The following is a 16270-nucleotide window of genomic DNA, read 5'->3' as shown; positions in this document are numbered from 1 at the left end:
GGGGGAGGGTTGCGTTCTGCTCCAGGCGTCCCGGGCCGCTGTATCTAGAAAGATATCTGCGACGGGTACAGAACCCACCATGCGTTGTTTTCGCGGCTTAGTTTGCCTTTATGCGAGAGGCAGCACGAAGATCAATTGGCTACCTGCTGCTGCTGCGCTTCCTCACTCCAGCGTTTTGACAGTGAGCTTATGTGGTCTGTGTTCATGTTTGCTTGTGCGCGCGTGGCACTGTGCTTGTTAATTTAGTTAGTATGCCCATGTTTAAAACCATATACGGTCGATAAAACTACTATCCTTGCTTCTTAAGCTGTCCACTAATTTCCTATCGCAGTCGATGCTTCGCATTTCAGGTGAATGTGCAACTTTTTATGACATACTTAATAATTAAGGCGCGATAACACAAGGGAGCTTTGCAAAAATAAAAATGTGGAACGGTAATCTATGAATGTAACTACTCTGGTTCTGTCAATCTCTTCCTTGTTTTCTTCACTCGAATGCTCAAATGTCTCTTGAATATCTCAACAGCCGACCAGTCCCCTGTGCTCTCGACCTAGTGGAGGGATTGCGCAAGGCGTCGCTTCCGGGCGAGGGAAATGCACCGCGTTCTTCACAGCTGCCCTAGCCAAAGCGCTCATGCGAAAACAAAGTAATGCGTGGTAACAACATAGTTTTTCCAGCTCCTACAATCGCTTCCGGTGCTTGCAGTACTTAAAAGTGTGGCCTTCGAGATGTAGCTCCGGTATACGATTCTGCGATATACAATAAAAAAATTCAAATAGAAGTTTTCCACCGCACCAAATGCACTGAAATTTTTCGAGCTTGTCGTGGGACCCGTAAGCATGCCATGTGTAATCAAAATTCGAAAACTGGGTGTCATGGCCACTTTTAAAGAAAGTTCCTTGCTTTTTTTACTATGCATGTGCAGTAGAATGCCATTGTTACATTGCTGTTCATTACATTTTCCCCGCTCTGAAGTATCCGCTCCGCTTAGTTTCCATTAGGCCATGTTTATTAGCTTCCCGTTTGTTACGTTTGCCTTCCTTGTTACATACGTAAACTGACGGCTGTAAGAGTTGGAGGACAATCCCACCGCTAGCAACCAGTTGTAAAGTATAGACGTAGTTGAAGGGAGGGACTTCCCATCGCTGGCTACCAGTTGTACGGGCTGTAGTCGGCCATTAAATAAGTGGTAGCTGGCCCATGCCATCGTCCAACTCACCCACGCTTGGGACGTGGTTGTAGGGAGGAACTTGCTCTCGAGAACTAGGAGTACGGGATTTATTTACAGTATTTACATTACGACAAGAGGTACATTTCAACAGTCTAGCACGACTCCCAAATGGAGCATGAAAGATGAGGCACCAAGCACATGAGGGAGCACCATTAGCAGCCAACAAACTGCTGCTTGAAAGCCCTCCGTCCTCCCTAGATACCTAGGTGAGGGAAAACTGCTGTCCAACTTTCGTGCAATCTGACCGTCCACAGTCGTTGAAGGCATAGTCGACCCGCCTTTGAGGGGGGAGGGCTTACACACTCAAATACACACTTTGGATTCCCAGAATCCGCCGAGTTGAGCGGGTTCTCGTAGCCAGGTTGTCACGCTTGACCCCAAGGGGTGCCTCTTCCAGAGCTGACTTCTCAGGTAGCCTCCACGACTGTCAGCAGACTGATGAATTCTGGGGCCCGTGAAAACGCACTGCAAGACACTTTTTTCCAGCAGCTCTCTTGCTGCAAGTAGACCATGAAGGCGACAGCGAATCAAGTAACAATACTCGGTCCGGCGAACGTGGCTAGACTCGCTGGCTCTTCGAAGGAGGCGCATGGTTGATTAACTTTGCTGTGGTCTCCAGTTCTCCGAAGGAGGTGCATGGTCGGTTAACATTGCTGGCGTCGCCAGTTCTCCGAAGCGACTTGTCGCAGCGCTCCGCGAAAGGTTCGAAGGTCGCTTCTCCGAAGGATGCCATCCCCGCAGGCCGATCGTAACACGGCGCACCACTGACGCGGCATCGTGCGTCAGCGGTACTTATATTGACCGTCGCATCACACCGCTCAAAGCGGTCACTTCATAGAAGCTGCCATGCGGCGCAGAAAGATCGCCGGATCACTGTCACTTCGTACAGATCATCGCTGGTCACCGATCACAACATGGTTCATGAAAAGGACTGCCAAGAGGGGGCGGAAGAAGGCACCCAAAGGGTGTCCCTACTCCGACGTTTTCAGACGCGAACCTCATGACCTTCGCTCTGAAAACAGTTGCACCTTCTGGGGTGTTTATCTGTCCCACAACGATAATCGTCATCTGCCTTGCTTGCGTTTCCTTTCATCAAAACGCTACGCTCACTGCTTTCTGTCGAGAATGCTATGTCACGCTGATAACGCGCGTACCGTTCATGACCTGGAAGTACTGGGCTTACAGCGTTAAAAAAAAGCGATATGTGGGTAAGACAGATGACGATTATTGTTGTGGGACAAGGTACGACTCCAAAGGGTGTAAATTCTTTATCTGCGTTTTATTTTTTGTAGCTAGATGGTGAGCGATATGTTAAACAACCAAAGCGGTTCTCTGCGTGCTCTAATAGGATTTCGTTTAGCCGTGGCTGAGATTTTAGGGCGGACGATTGCGATGAGAGTTCCATCCACATATCCCACAACTTCGAGAATCTTGCTGCGGTCAAGGAAGCGTTCTTGACAGCGGCTTTCTCCTGCACCGTGGAGAAAAATCTTCCACCCCGTTTCGTTTTCCCTCAACCGTAATGACCCTAGCGACGGCGGTAATGATGCGACTGACTTACGATTGTGACAACCCAATAGCTTCTACATTCCAGACGCACTGCTGAAAGCAACCCGCTGAAAAAAAAAAAAAACAGCGCGCACACTTACGTCGCAGTGTCAACGCTACTAAATCTTGTGGTGCGTGAAATTCTAGCTCGTCGCAAATCCATCGCACTCCGTTTTTTGCAGAGCCTAAAATGCCTTCGGAACTCTCCTTCGCTCATGTCGGACGCGTCGCGCCGTTGTCTTTGGCCAACGCTCGCCATCAGCACAACCAAAGAAGCCGCTATCAGTGCCTCCCTCGTCGTGCCGGCCAGCGCTAGACTGGCTAGACTAAGCCACATTGCCCTAGCAACACCCCGAGGTCATGCTCGCGACCGCGCGCGACCCTCGAGCCACGGCCGCTGTACTCCAGCAAACCACTTCTCTGCGGTTCCGCTCGTCGAGACGAAGGGTTCGCTTTCCAAATGATTGAAAACCTGTGTGACGACCAGAAAATTTGTAGTCACGCCCGCCAGGGATGACGACAACCAAGCGCCGACCAATGGCATTCGTGAGGATGCGAACAGATTCCAAAGCGAACCGTCAGAGAATATGGCCCCAGGCTTGTTACAGCTAACTGGAAAGTTAATTAAGGCAGCACTGACCGGCTTGTCTTCTCCAACCTGAAAAAATGGTTTTCACACCACCTTACAGCCCTGTAAATTTCTATTATGTATTGAAGGCCATTGTCGTGCGTTACTCCACACTCTAAAAAAAAGTTTGCGCCCTTTGGGGTGTATATCTCTGCCACACAACGATAATCGTCATCTGCCTTGCTTGCGTTTCCTTTCTGAAAACGTCGCGCCCGCTACTTTCCTGTCGGGAATGCTATGTCATGCTGATAACGCGCATGCCGTTCGTTAGTGGAAAGTACCGGGCTCTCAGCGTTAAAGAAAGGAAATGCGGAAAACACAGATGACGATTATCGTTGTGTGGCAAGATACGACTCAAATGGCGTAAACTTTTCTTACACTCTTAAAACGGTTGCACCCTTTGGGGTGTGTATTTGTCCCACAACGATAATCGTCATCTGCCTTGCTGGCGTTTCCTTTCTTGAAAACTCGGCTCTGGCTACTTTCCTGTCGAGAATGCTGCGTCACACTGATAACGCGCATGCCGTTCATGACTAGGAAGTACCGGGCTCGCAGCGTTAAAGAAAGGAAACGCGGGCAAGACAGGTGACGATTATTGTTGTGGGACAAGATGCGCCCCAAAGGGTGTAAATTTTCTAAGAGTGTAGAGTGTACACTCTAATAAAAATTTACGCCCTTTGGAGTGTATATTTGCCACGCAACGATAATCGTCATCTGTCTTGCCCGCATTTCCTTCCTTCAAAACGCTGCGCTCGTTACTTTCCTGTCGGGAATGCTATGTCATGCTGATAACGCGCATGCCGTTCGTTACTGGAAAGTACCGGGCTCGCCGCGTTAAAGAAGGGAAATGCGGACAAGACATGACGATTATCGTTGTGTGCACTCTAAAAACAGTTGCACCCTTTGGGGTGTATATTTGTCCCACAACGATAATCGTCATCTGTCTTGCCAGCGTTTCCTTTCTTTAACGTTGCGAGCCCGGTACTTCCCAGTCACGAACGGCATGCGCGTTATCAGTGTGACGCAGGATTCTTGACAGGAAAGTAGCGAGCGCCGAGTTTTCAAGAAAGGAAACGCAAGCAAGGCAGATGACGATTATCGTTGTGGGAAAAATATACACCCTAAAGGGTGCAAACTGTTTTTAGAGTGTACTTAGTCTTTCTATGATAACATATTTTCTTCTCAATATGTTTTTGAGTGTTGTGTAATTCTGTTTGCCAGTCTCGTGTTTCTGGGGATTTACTTTTGTACAATTGTTTACTTTATATTTGTGTTTTGTACAAGCTTTACACTTGTTGTGAATGTCTTTGCCTATGGTATGTATTTTCCTGCCTGTATATACTGATATTTATTTAATGAATCCCTGCCCCAACTAACCTGTGCCTAGTGATGGAGATGCACATGCAACAATCTTTCTTGTTACAACGGACATGATATCAATAAATTGAAGCCTCACATATTCCCTACCGCTGGGGACAAACAAAACAAAGTAAAAATAAATAAACAGGGTATACGCTATTGTGTTCAGCTCGAGCCTTTCTGCGAGACTTACAGTGCGCAATTAAGCGTTGTGCCACTGCCGCCCAGGGCTCAGTTCCCGGCACGGAGGCCTGCTGGCCGTGCATCCACTGAACTTGACTTGCGCGCAGAGCGTCCGCGTGATCCGGGGCGGCGCCCCTTCGCCCCACTGCTTGCGGAGGCCGCGCTTGGGTGGGAGGAGGGCGGCAGGTTTGCGACATGTGGCTTGCGCTGCGAATAGCGTCCGCTATATTTAGGGCTCTTCGGGGTCGGGCATTGAGGTTTTCGTTCACTGACGCGTTCGGACGCGTGCAAAGCGGCGGCGGCTGAGTCGCGACGTATCCAGCCGCCCTGCCATGGGCAACCAGCCCGGTGTGGCCAGGATGGACACTTCGGACCCGGTGAGCCTCCGCGTGAGTGGTTAAACTGTGCCGAGTTCTGCTGGCAAAAGGGTGACGGGGCTGCGGGACACGCCTTATTGGTGGGCACGTAGCCGAAACTACAGAGCTCGGGAAGTGTGCGTCAATGACCATCCAAACTACCTATACTCAATAGTTTGCTTGCCCAAGTACTATAGTCGCCGACGCGTACTGGCCCACGTACTTCTACTACCACCGTGGAGGACATTTAGTCAGCCAGACAGGCGGCCGTACATGCAATTGGTGCCAATGCCAAGTTCACGGGCGGCGCGCGGTGCCTCTGTCACGTGTTCTGACGGATGCGGTGGCGACGCTTATGCTTGACCGCCCACGCCCCACATCTCTTCCATAATTGAAGTTTCTTCCTCGCGATACGTTGCTTGGTAAGGTGCACACGACCAAATCGATGCGTGGTACACGCCTCGGCATCTCGACCCTATGTCAGAACCCATGTGCACCTCAATGAATTCGACAGCTCAATGGCAAGTTGCATCCAACTTGTATTGCACAATCAGGGGCATTGAAACTACGTCGGAAATCGCAATGCGTTCGTTCACTAGCATGAAGATGATGACAGCCAGAAAAATCGGGTCCATCTGTAATGCTTGCGCTATACACGTCACCATTTCAATGCACCCCGTTTTCTTTTAACACTACAGTAATGCCAGTAATTCCTTTAGGTACACGGATCTGAACTCATTGAAAAAAAATCACTTTCCTGGCACTTTGGTCATGTGTACAAAACGATGTTACTGAAAGTTCTGTTCTCTTCCGCAAATTAAATGACCCCTCACCAAGTTAGGACATTGCAGATAAGTCCGGCGTTTATATCACGCGGTAACGATCGAGTCTTGAAAATGTTACACATGCGCGCCGGGGCAATTGACAATTTAGCCCTTTACTGCACAATTTTTTGCTTCCTCAAAATATTATTCATGGAGTTGTAGGGAAGCATAACAGTACCTGTACTCCCATGGAAACTTACTTTAGCGAATGTCTGTGGTTTCAATTTGCAGAAAAAGGGTATGTTGCATATTTGCAACAATGTGCAAATAAAGAAGAAGTTGAAAGTAAAAGATAGATTTAGTGCGACTCATACTCAGATGCTTATTTGCACGAGACAATCATTGGTGCACCTATGATTTAGTGTGGAACAAAGAGAAGCACTTGTAACTTGTACATGCTTGTGCAGCACAGGTGGTTCCCACACTTCGTGCAGTACGTCATGCAGATTCCCGTCCAGCCAGGAAACAATGCAGTGTTTTCGGGTTATTGTCAAAATGTAGAGCATCGAAGCAGAGACGTAAAGCTATGCCCGTGACGACGTGACACGGCAACATGCGGAGGTGCAGCGTACTTTTGAAAAGAAAAAAAGGAAATTCGACCAGAGAACATCTTGTCCACATATTGAATCGAAACGGACTTACACTCGTGGCTGTCGTGACTAATTGAATAGTCACTGCCTTCACTATCAGGAGGAATTGCTGGGCCATACCAGCGTTTCGGAGCCATTTCACTATTCCGAAGAAAATAAACCATGTACACGTTGTTGCATTTGTGCAACATAGCAACGTTCTGTCGCCAGGAACAAACTATTCCGAAATTGCAATGTTTTTTTGAACCTACAGAGTCAGAAGGATGTGAAGCATAGCGTAAGAATTTTTTTTTTTTTGCGCTTTGTCTTATGGAGAAATACATTTACAATTTGTAAAACTTACCTATATCACTGCTCGCGGGCGCGCGCAGCCTCCGCCATGTTTGTTTTGGTAGAACATGCGAAGGATTAGCACAGATTGCAGCACAAGGTGCCGCGTTTTACAGACCAATGTTGCGGATATGCAACAACGTGTACAGGCAGCTCCAAACTGACTTTGCTTCGGTTTTTAACGCCATTCATCAGAATGTTGCGTAAATGCAACAAGGTGCAGTAAATGGTTAAACGAAAACCTTCGCGCCCACATTTTCGGAGTAGCCGGTCTCTCCATCTGCAACATCAAAGATCAGGATGCTGTGAAAACGCGAAAAAACACGGGATTGAGCAGGCAGGATTGCCACCGTATATGCGCCTCGCTGCAAAAATGAAGTAAAAAAAAAAGAAGAAAATAAAATGAGGTGATGCTTTCGACTACGATATATGATAAACGTCGAGGGAGATTAAGGAAGCTCAACTCCTCGCACCGTCGTCTCGCAAAGTTTCATTCGTTTTTTTCTCCTTGCGGGAAATTGCGTCGGAATGCTCCTTGTAGCAGCGCCTTGCAACCTCCAGAGCATAACAGTGATTTGAGGGATCATTAAAATGTCGGCGCGCACACTCGCGATCTGTGCCATACATAGAACATATAGTGCCTAATGGCAACCCAGTGCTTGCCGCTCGGAACGTCAACATGGAGCTGCAAAGGAGGTTCTCCTTGGAAGCAGCATAAATTAGCTTCAGAGCAGCAGCGTTGGGGCCGACATCTTGCGAAGTTATCATTAAGTGACATTTGCGGGGTAACTGTGTTAAACTCATTTGCTGGTGTAAAAGGTATGGGTAGCAACATGACCTTCATAAAGCACTATTTGTTCATTGCAAAGAAGAGCCGTGCGGCACAAGGACGCCTCGAAACACTCTCACAGCAGCTTGTTGCTTTCTTGGGAGCCCATTCAGCTGAAAAATAACGCACGCAAGTTTTAAAAATGAAATCCCGGGGCTTTACGTGCCAAAACTACGAAGTACTGAAGCTTCGTTGAATCAATGCGCCGTGAACGGTACTCTACAGGGTGTCCCACGTAACTGGAACCAAACGCAAAATTGCCGCGCGACTGGCCGCTCGAGGCACTTCGCGTGTATTCGCAGGCTTCTGTCACGCTCGGAAAAACTTTTATGTAGCACGTATTGAGCAACAGAAAGCTGTATCGGCAGTTTTTCATGTTGGTCTACAATTCTCTCATTGACACTTTTAATCTAATTATAATATTTGAGAAGCTTATCAATTAAGACTAATTATCTAATTAGGCGGAATGCAAAAAATAACCTGAGTATCTCCAAGCGACGGCAAACAACATTACCCTGGTTCTATCCAGCTACGTGGCATTAGCATATTTTTAATCTTTGGCTCAAGTTACGTGGGATGCCCTGTATAATTAAAACGGGCAGTGGCAGGGCAAACATTTTGCTCAAATACAGGTGCCTTGATATTCCAATTAGCCTCTCGCTCTGGTGCATATCACGTAGGGACGGAAGTTTCTTGTACTTCCTCCTCGAGGTACATAGGTGCAGCCCACTCGTCGTTGACCAACACCTTTGCCAGTGGGCGTCGAGCTTTTTTTTTTCTATTACTTTTCTTTCTTTCTTTTATTTTCTTGTTTGAACCTTCAGCAGGTCAGCCATTAAAAGGCTTCTGATTTTCCTCCAAGCAAAGCAGAAGCTCATTAGCCTGACTGGGGGCGCCTGAAATACGACAGAAAAAAAAAAAATGCATGTTAAAGGAGACCGAGTGATTCGGGCATTTATGCTCTATCTGAGGATGTCCGATTGGGGTACTTATCTGAAACGATGTACTTGTGAAAAATTTGAAGAAATGAATGAAGACGCAAATACCTGGTCGCGAAGGTGGCAAGGACTTATCGTAAGCATTGGAGAGCAAGCGATGTTGAGATACTTTACATCAATGGCCAGCTGTAATGCTTCAAACTTGCAGACTTTTCCAATTCCACAGCATGTCTTGAGGCTCTCTGCATACGCAAGAATGTCGTGTGCTTTTTGTTCCGATTGAATGTTGCATCTTTTGTGAAGTCACAAAGAATCGCAAAGGCTCTCGCTTTCTATGCGATACAAAACTGCACCAACTCGATGTCTCCAGTGGCCACCGGTGGCGCAAAAAAGGACTGACAGCCACGCACTCAGAGTATCATGTTTTGATCGCTGAGCGCTGTATATATACGTCACTCTTAAGTTTGCACCCTTTGGGGCTTGTAGCCAAACAGTAATCCTATGCACCATATACCGTCGTGGTCATTTCATCGTCGTCATTCCAGCTTCGTCATTTGACTCGTCATGCCATCGTCTTCACGCTATCTACGCTGAAACAGTGGCCTAAGTTGCCTGACAGCTATGTGCCCATCGTCGTGATGCTGTCGTAGTCTTAGAACGACAGAAAGCTGAGCTAGTTGGTAAGGATTCATATATGCAAAAAAGGGGATAAGGCGTGCAGACACGGACACAAGTGACAAAGGGTGTAAACTTTTCTTACACTCTACACTCTTAAACAAAATCACACCCTTTTGCCACAACGATAATCGTCATCTGTCTTGTCCGCATTTCCTTTCTTTAAAGCCTGTTTCACATGATGCGATTTTCTTCGCACCGGAAGTGCGATTTCCGCCGTTTGCGACAAAAATCGCAGTCGCAGTGCCGACCCCCCGATTTTCGGCAGCGACCAACCGGTTGGTCGCGGCGAGCCCGATATCTCTATATATACGTGTTATCAGCATGACATAGCATTCCCGACAGGAAAGTAGCGGGCGCGGCGTTTTCAAGAAAGGAAATGCTGGCAAGACAGATAACTATTATTGTTCTGTGGCAAATATACACTCCGAAGGGTACAACTATTTTAAGACTGTAGCCTTACACAGGCTGGGCGGATGTTTCACTAAATATGGCAATAAAGAAATAAAAAAAAATGCATCCGTGGCGTAATGGTTTCAGGATCGGGATAGGGGTCCTTTGTTAGAATCCTGCCGTCAGACAATTTTAATAATGCTTATTTAATTATTTATTACGCAGTACTTTGTTGAAAATGACGAGTTTACAAAGTCACGAAGCCGTTTGAAGCCACAAGGACGAAGTTTAGGTAAATCCATGTACTTTCCATAATTTCCATGCTGGCTGAACGCACTAAAAACAGTTGCACACTTTGGGGTGTATATTTGCCACACAACGATAATCGTCATCTGTCTTGTCCGCATTTCCGTTCTTTAACACGGCGAGCCCGGTACTTTCCAGTAACGAACAGCATGCGCGTTATCAGCATGACATAGCATTCCCGACAGGAAAGTAACGAGCGCAGCGTTTTCAAGAAAAGAAATGCGGGCAAGACAAATGGCGATTATTATTGTGTGGCAAATATACACTCAAAAGGGTGTAAACGTTTCTTACACTCTTACACTCTAAAAACAGTTTGCACCCTTTGGGGTGTATATTTGTCCCACAACAATAATCGTCATCTGCCTTGCTTGCGTTTCCTTTCTTGAAAACTCAGCGCTCGCTACTTTCCTGTCGAGAATGCTGCGTCACGCTGATAACGCGCATGCCGTTCGTGACTGGGAAGTACCGGGCTCGCAGCGTTAAAGAAAGGAAACGCGGGCAAGACAGATGACGATTATTGTTGTGGGACAAATATACACCCCAAAGGGTGCAACTGTTTTTACAGTGTAGGCAAAGTTACACCCTTTGGAGTGCCCCTTCTGCCACACAACAGTAATCGTCATCTGCCTTGCTGCGTTTTCTTTCTTTAACGCTGCGAGCCCGGTACTTTCCAGTAACGAACGGCATGCGCGTTATCAGCATGATAGCATTCCCGACAGGAAAGTAGCAGGCGCGGCGTTTTCAAGAAAGGAAACGCATCAAGGCAGATGACGATTGTCGTTGTGTGACAGAAGGGGCAATCCAAAGGGTGTAACTTTGCCTAAGAGTGTAGAGTGAACGATAATAATCTGTCTTTTTCGCATTTCCTTTCTTTAACGCTGCGAGCCCGGTAATTCCAAGTCACGAACGACATGCGCGTTTTCAGTATGACAGACCATTCTCGACAGGAAAGTAACGAGCGCAGCGTTTTTAAGAAAGGAAATGCGGGCAAGGCAGATGATTATTGTGTGGCAAATATACACCCCAAAGGGTGTAAAGTTTTCTTAAACACTAAACACAGTTGTACCATTTGGGGTGTATATTTGCCACACAACGATAATCGTCATCGGTCTTGTCCGCATTTCCTTTCTTTAACGCGGCGAGCCCGGTACTTTCCAGTAACGAACGGCATGCGCGTTATCAGCATGACACAGCATTCCCGACAGGAAAGTAACGAGCGCAGCGTTTTGAAGAAAGGAATACGGCCAAGACAGATGACGATTATTGTTTTGTGGCAAATATACACTCCAAAGGGTGTAAACTTTTCTTAGAGTGCAGCCCCCATTGGCGGCTCTCAGAGTTTCTCACCATAACACCTTGAGGCAAATCTGGCGCCACCGTCTATGGGAGTTTCCTAAGGGGCGCTGTGCTGTCATGGGAATGACAGTGGCTGCGTTCCAACACTCACCGTAGACGGCAAAGTAGACGGTTAAGCGGACAGCGGCCTTCTTAAGTTTAGTTCCAGTTCTCACAAAGACGTCAAAGTAGACAGCTTCATGAAGCCAGTATCGAAGTGAAAAATGATACAGGCTATTTTACTGTCCAGAGAAGATGGCAGCTGAGCAGGATGCTTGGAAACTCGACGGGAAGGTCGTCTGCGCACAAGAAAACGTAGACACGTTTTCCCTATGCCACGTCACATCGTATGTTTCACAAGTTCGCAACGCAAATACTTAAAACACAGAAATAATGTGTACTTTTGTCAGCTTTTTTTTTTTTTTGTCGCCGCGAGGTGGCGTCAGATCGCAGTAGCGTCCTGCAGATGGTTCTAACGTTAGAACCGAGTTCCATTACTTGGCAATGAAGCTGTCTCGGCCGTCTCATTGGCTGTCTACGTAGAATCTCCGATGCTGGCCAGAATTGGAACACACCCGGTATAGTGTCTGCGAGTTTTGTGTTGTAAGAGGCTTCGTCTAAAAAAACGGTGGTCATAAAAAACGCGTTCCTAAAAGGGACTGACAACCGATTTTCAAGGACCTCGTTTTTTATGGCGCAACGCAAAGCTTACCATCGGTAGTGTTTACATCTGCAACGGTTACTTTCAGAAGCGCGTGGAAAGTTAGTAAGCAGAATTTTTCAATCTGAGCACCTTCATAAAAAGTATGAGTCCCTCCTCCAGCAACGCTAAAAAGTGAGGGCGATGTCGATACGCCTCGTAAGTTGTGAAAGCCGCCCATCCTTTTGCTTTCGTAGGAGTGAGTGTAACTGTGGTTACCCACCTACGTTTTGACCTTTTCAAACACTTTTGAATATAACAGGCTGCTGCAATAAGTTTTCGTTGTTGTAAAGACATTGCTTATATTTGTACCGCGTTTTCCCCCCAAGTACATGCCTACGTCATGGCTGGCTGGCCCTGTCGTCGTTGTTCTGTTGATAGACCCCAAGCCAAGCCAACTCACTGAAAACGAAGGCGAAGGCAATGCCACTTTTCTGCTCACTACAAACGAAGGCTTATCTGCACAATGTAAGTCAGGAAAAACTTATAATAACAAAAAGTATACTGCATTTCAATACTAATAAAGAGACCAGGAACCCCGTATACTAGAAGGTCACATGGTGGAGGTCTTATGCAGCTTCATGTTTTTGCCGCGTGGGGCGCCAAAGGCAGTTTTTCTTTTTTTTTAGTGATGAATTAAAAATACAGATCCACTTTTAATGGGAAAAACTTGGCTCGCGTGAGCCACTACGATAGGGAATCATTCCTTCAGCGGGGTTATCTCGATTCATGTTCTGAGCGGTTGTGTGGCCCTTTGAAGTAAAATCTCCATAAAAGGTTTTCATTCACTAATATTACATCGTCCCATGAAGTTTACTCACCCACAATGCATAACCAAGCTAAGAAAAGCAAGAGGAGACAACAAGCTATTCCAGAGCAAGCGCGAATCTTGTCGGTCCTCAAATTTTAGCGGCCCGCTGATGCTTTTTACGTTTCAGATAATTTTACATGCAGTGACAGCTTCTCATAATTAAACAAAACATGTTTGTGTAATAATCAACAAACGTAAAAAGCTGTTTTAGCTTTTAGTAGAAAATGAATCATTTTGACAGACGGAACGGTGCTTGCCCGACGCGTCTTTAAGGTGCCCCAGGGGCCGAATCTTATATCGGTTCGGTTGGGGAACCGTTCGTTTGGCCTCACCTGATTGGCCAAAATTTTGGTTACGTCACAAGTCGTCAGAGGCAGCGAGGCGGTATCGCAATTTATGAATACGTCACGCATCTGTCAATCATCTTCAAAGCGAACCAGTCGTAGGAACCGGCGAAGGGGTAGTCCTCTTTGGGTTCCGTTGCTGTGGCTTGGCTCTTGGCTTGCGACCCTGGGCGCGGGCGCGCGAGCGTTGGTTGCTTCGGAGGCTATTACTTGCCTTCGTCCTCTGCTTGGCGTTGCTTTTTCGGTGTCGACCACGGCTGGAAGTGCGATACGCGTTCGAAGAAGTGACGGATAATGAGTTGCACCGCCATTGCCGGCTTTCTAATAGACTTTTTTCAGGCTATGCTATCAAATGGAGGAGTCTCGGGTGCAAACGTACCAGTGGTCGGTCCACGCAGAGGAAGGAATATTGCGCGCTGCGGTTCATCGCCACCGGCCTGCAGCTCCCAGAGGTCGGTCGGACGCGAAGCATTCATCCGAATGGCCTAGATCTCTGCTGCCGACACTGTCCACAAAGTTGCCCTCGCAATTATTGTGTTGGCCGGTAGAAGGGCTGGGTCAGCTTTCCCGTGACCTCCGCTTCAAAGCCAATGCCAAGAAGATATTTGCATGGTGAGATCGAATTCCCAGTGCTATCGCCAGCGTGAATAGCTTGCGGATCGCCGTTCAGCGATCAGAAGAGTTCAACCTAGGCTGCTTCAGCGCTTCCTTCGTTCCGCAGATAAAACTATACAGTCAGGACTGGAATATATTGTGGAGATCTCTTATTTGGCTGCCCTTTTTTCTCAAGTTCGGGAGTGCCGCACTTTGTTCCTCAATTTGACAGCACAGCGCTCACCGTCAGCACTACGCTCTTCGATTTTACTTTGCGCAGTCAATGCAGGGCCCGTATATCGTGACGTTCAAGTTCCATTGCTTCTATCACGCAACGCGCCGTAGGGCAGATCGCAGGGAAAGCGGCAGCGCGGTGGCGAGCAAGTCATGTCCGAGGCGATGACAAAGGGCGAAAAAAGAAGGAAAATTGATATAGTCGGCTAGTAAAGGTGTCCCTAAGAACCAGTTCACGGTTTTGTCGCTCTCGCTACTTAAGAAGTGCTGGCAGTGCGTTCCTGTTGCGTGCATCGTGCGAGCTCTTGGTAGCAGACGACATAGCGCTGCGCTCTGCCAACTCATTTACGCTTGCGATACCGCCTATCGGCTGAGAATGAAAAAGAATGACATTAATAAATTACTTCTGCATTGCGTAAACGCCCGGCACCACACGTTTATGCTTCAGAACTTGGCGTATAATATTAATTTATATTTTACATTTATTTAGCAAACAGAAACATTCTGCAATTCCTCGATTAGCTCGTCATATAATGACGTACACTTCAGAGGTGGCACCCTCTCATATATTGGTCGCCTCCTTCCCTTCTTCCACCGCCTGCTTGGGAGTGGCACATTTAGTGACGTAAGCGGCGAAGCGAATGGTTCGTGTTCCGAACCGCTATAAGATTCGGCCCCAGGCCATTTGGCTGTCCGAGAACGATGCCAATCCGAAGTCACAGTATATCGGCATTCCCATGTATACATGGATGAAGGAATCTTTTTCCTTCCTCCATGCATATATATCATAGCGCAGCAGCTCCAGATTTCCCTCTATGTAATGTAGTGAGTTGGTGAGAAACTGTATGGCAGCTCCCCTGGACACTAGCGCCAGAGTTCCCTCTGTAGTAGGATACAAATTTAAAAAAAAAAAAACAGCAGAGTGCAACCGAAGCACACGGACTGCGCGGGTTTGTGTTACTCCGCTAACCAATCACAGAAGCAAACGAAGTCGTCATGTGACGTTTTCACAATGGGGTCGTACATGATACCTGCTGTTGTAGTTTTTTCATCGGCGGAAGCGATGAGGTGTGCAACAGTCATGGAGTCTGAGCATTTCGCTCTTCAAATGTCCACGGTACAGTTCATTTCACTGCCGAGTCCGTCTTACTGATAAAACTTCAATGCCAACTGAAGAGAAACTTGACAGTAAATATTTGCAGCGAAGCAAGCGTTTTATTTCAGTTCAATAAAGAATTACGCTTTCACCATTCCACTATAATAGACGAGTGAAAACGTATAAAATTACGCGCTTATAATTTTAGTTTTGTGGTTACCGCCATATTTAGTTGACAGGGAAAGTTTGAAGTGCGAACTATTTGCAGCCTTGCGGAGGAACAGTGGCTGGCTGCATAGAGTTTCCTACAAAAATTACTAGAGGGAACTCTGGCGCTAGTGTCTATGGGAGCTGCAATGGGAGCAGTTGTCCCAGCATGGGAATTATGGGAAGTACATGGATTTGCCTAAACTTCGTCCTTTTGGCTTCAAACGGCTTTGTGACTTTCTAAACTCGTCATTTTCAACAGTGTATTGCGTAATAAGATAACCATCTATAAAGTTGCCAGACAGCAGGATTCGAACACAGGGACTCTAGCACAGAAGCCTGATATTGAAACCATTAAGCCACGGACGCATGTATCGACAAGCGAATGAAACGTCCTTATGAATTTATCGCGGGCATGCCAGTGCCTTGAGACGCTTGGCGCGTTTCGATTTGGCCACCTGGACAAGCTCAATCGTTGCAATTAATAGCAATTGTACGCGTTCCCGGCACCTTCTGCACTTCGAAGAATATAGATTGCGCTGAAATATACGACAATAAGATTTATATAGCGTAATATACAAAGCCTTAAGAACGTCTGAATCCACAAGCACGAAGATCAGACAAATCCATGTACTTCCCATCATTCCCATGGTAGGACGACTGCAGCGCCAGAGTTCCCTCTAGTATTTTTTGTAGGAAACTCTATGGCTGGCGGTTATGAGGGTGTGTGCGAGGCTTCACTGCAGACATGAGTTGTAT

The 16270-nt window shown here is 47.1% G+C and overlaps 1 protein-coding gene across 2 annotated transcripts in view; it reads left to right on the top strand.

Moving 5' to 3' along the window:
• LOC142560837 (uncharacterized) overlaps window positions 1-16270 on the top strand; it is a 97274-nt gene that overhangs the window by 7587 nt on the left and 73417 nt on the right. Inside the window, exon 1 of one of the 2 annotated variants that reach the window (XM_075673226.1) lies at window positions 5220-5326. The exons of the other annotated variant lie outside the window; for it this stretch is intronic. Coding sequence (XP_075529341.1) covers window positions 5282-5326 — 45 coding nt within the window. The 5' untranslated portion in view covers window positions 5220-5281. Of the gene's footprint in view, window positions 1-5219; window positions 5327-16270 lie in introns of those variants that run through there. 2 annotated transcript variants of the gene reach the window in all.

The sequence above is a fragment of the Dermacentor variabilis genome, chromosome 1 (genome assembly GCF_050947875.1).
Source record: "Dermacentor variabilis isolate Ectoservices chromosome 1, ASM5094787v1, whole genome shotgun sequence".
NCBI classification, from domain to species: domain Eukaryota; kingdom Metazoa; phylum Arthropoda; class Arachnida; order Ixodida; family Ixodidae; genus Dermacentor; species Dermacentor variabilis.
The sequence above is the reverse complement of the archived record's forward strand: the minus strand, read 5'-3'. Positions and strand labels throughout refer to the sequence as shown.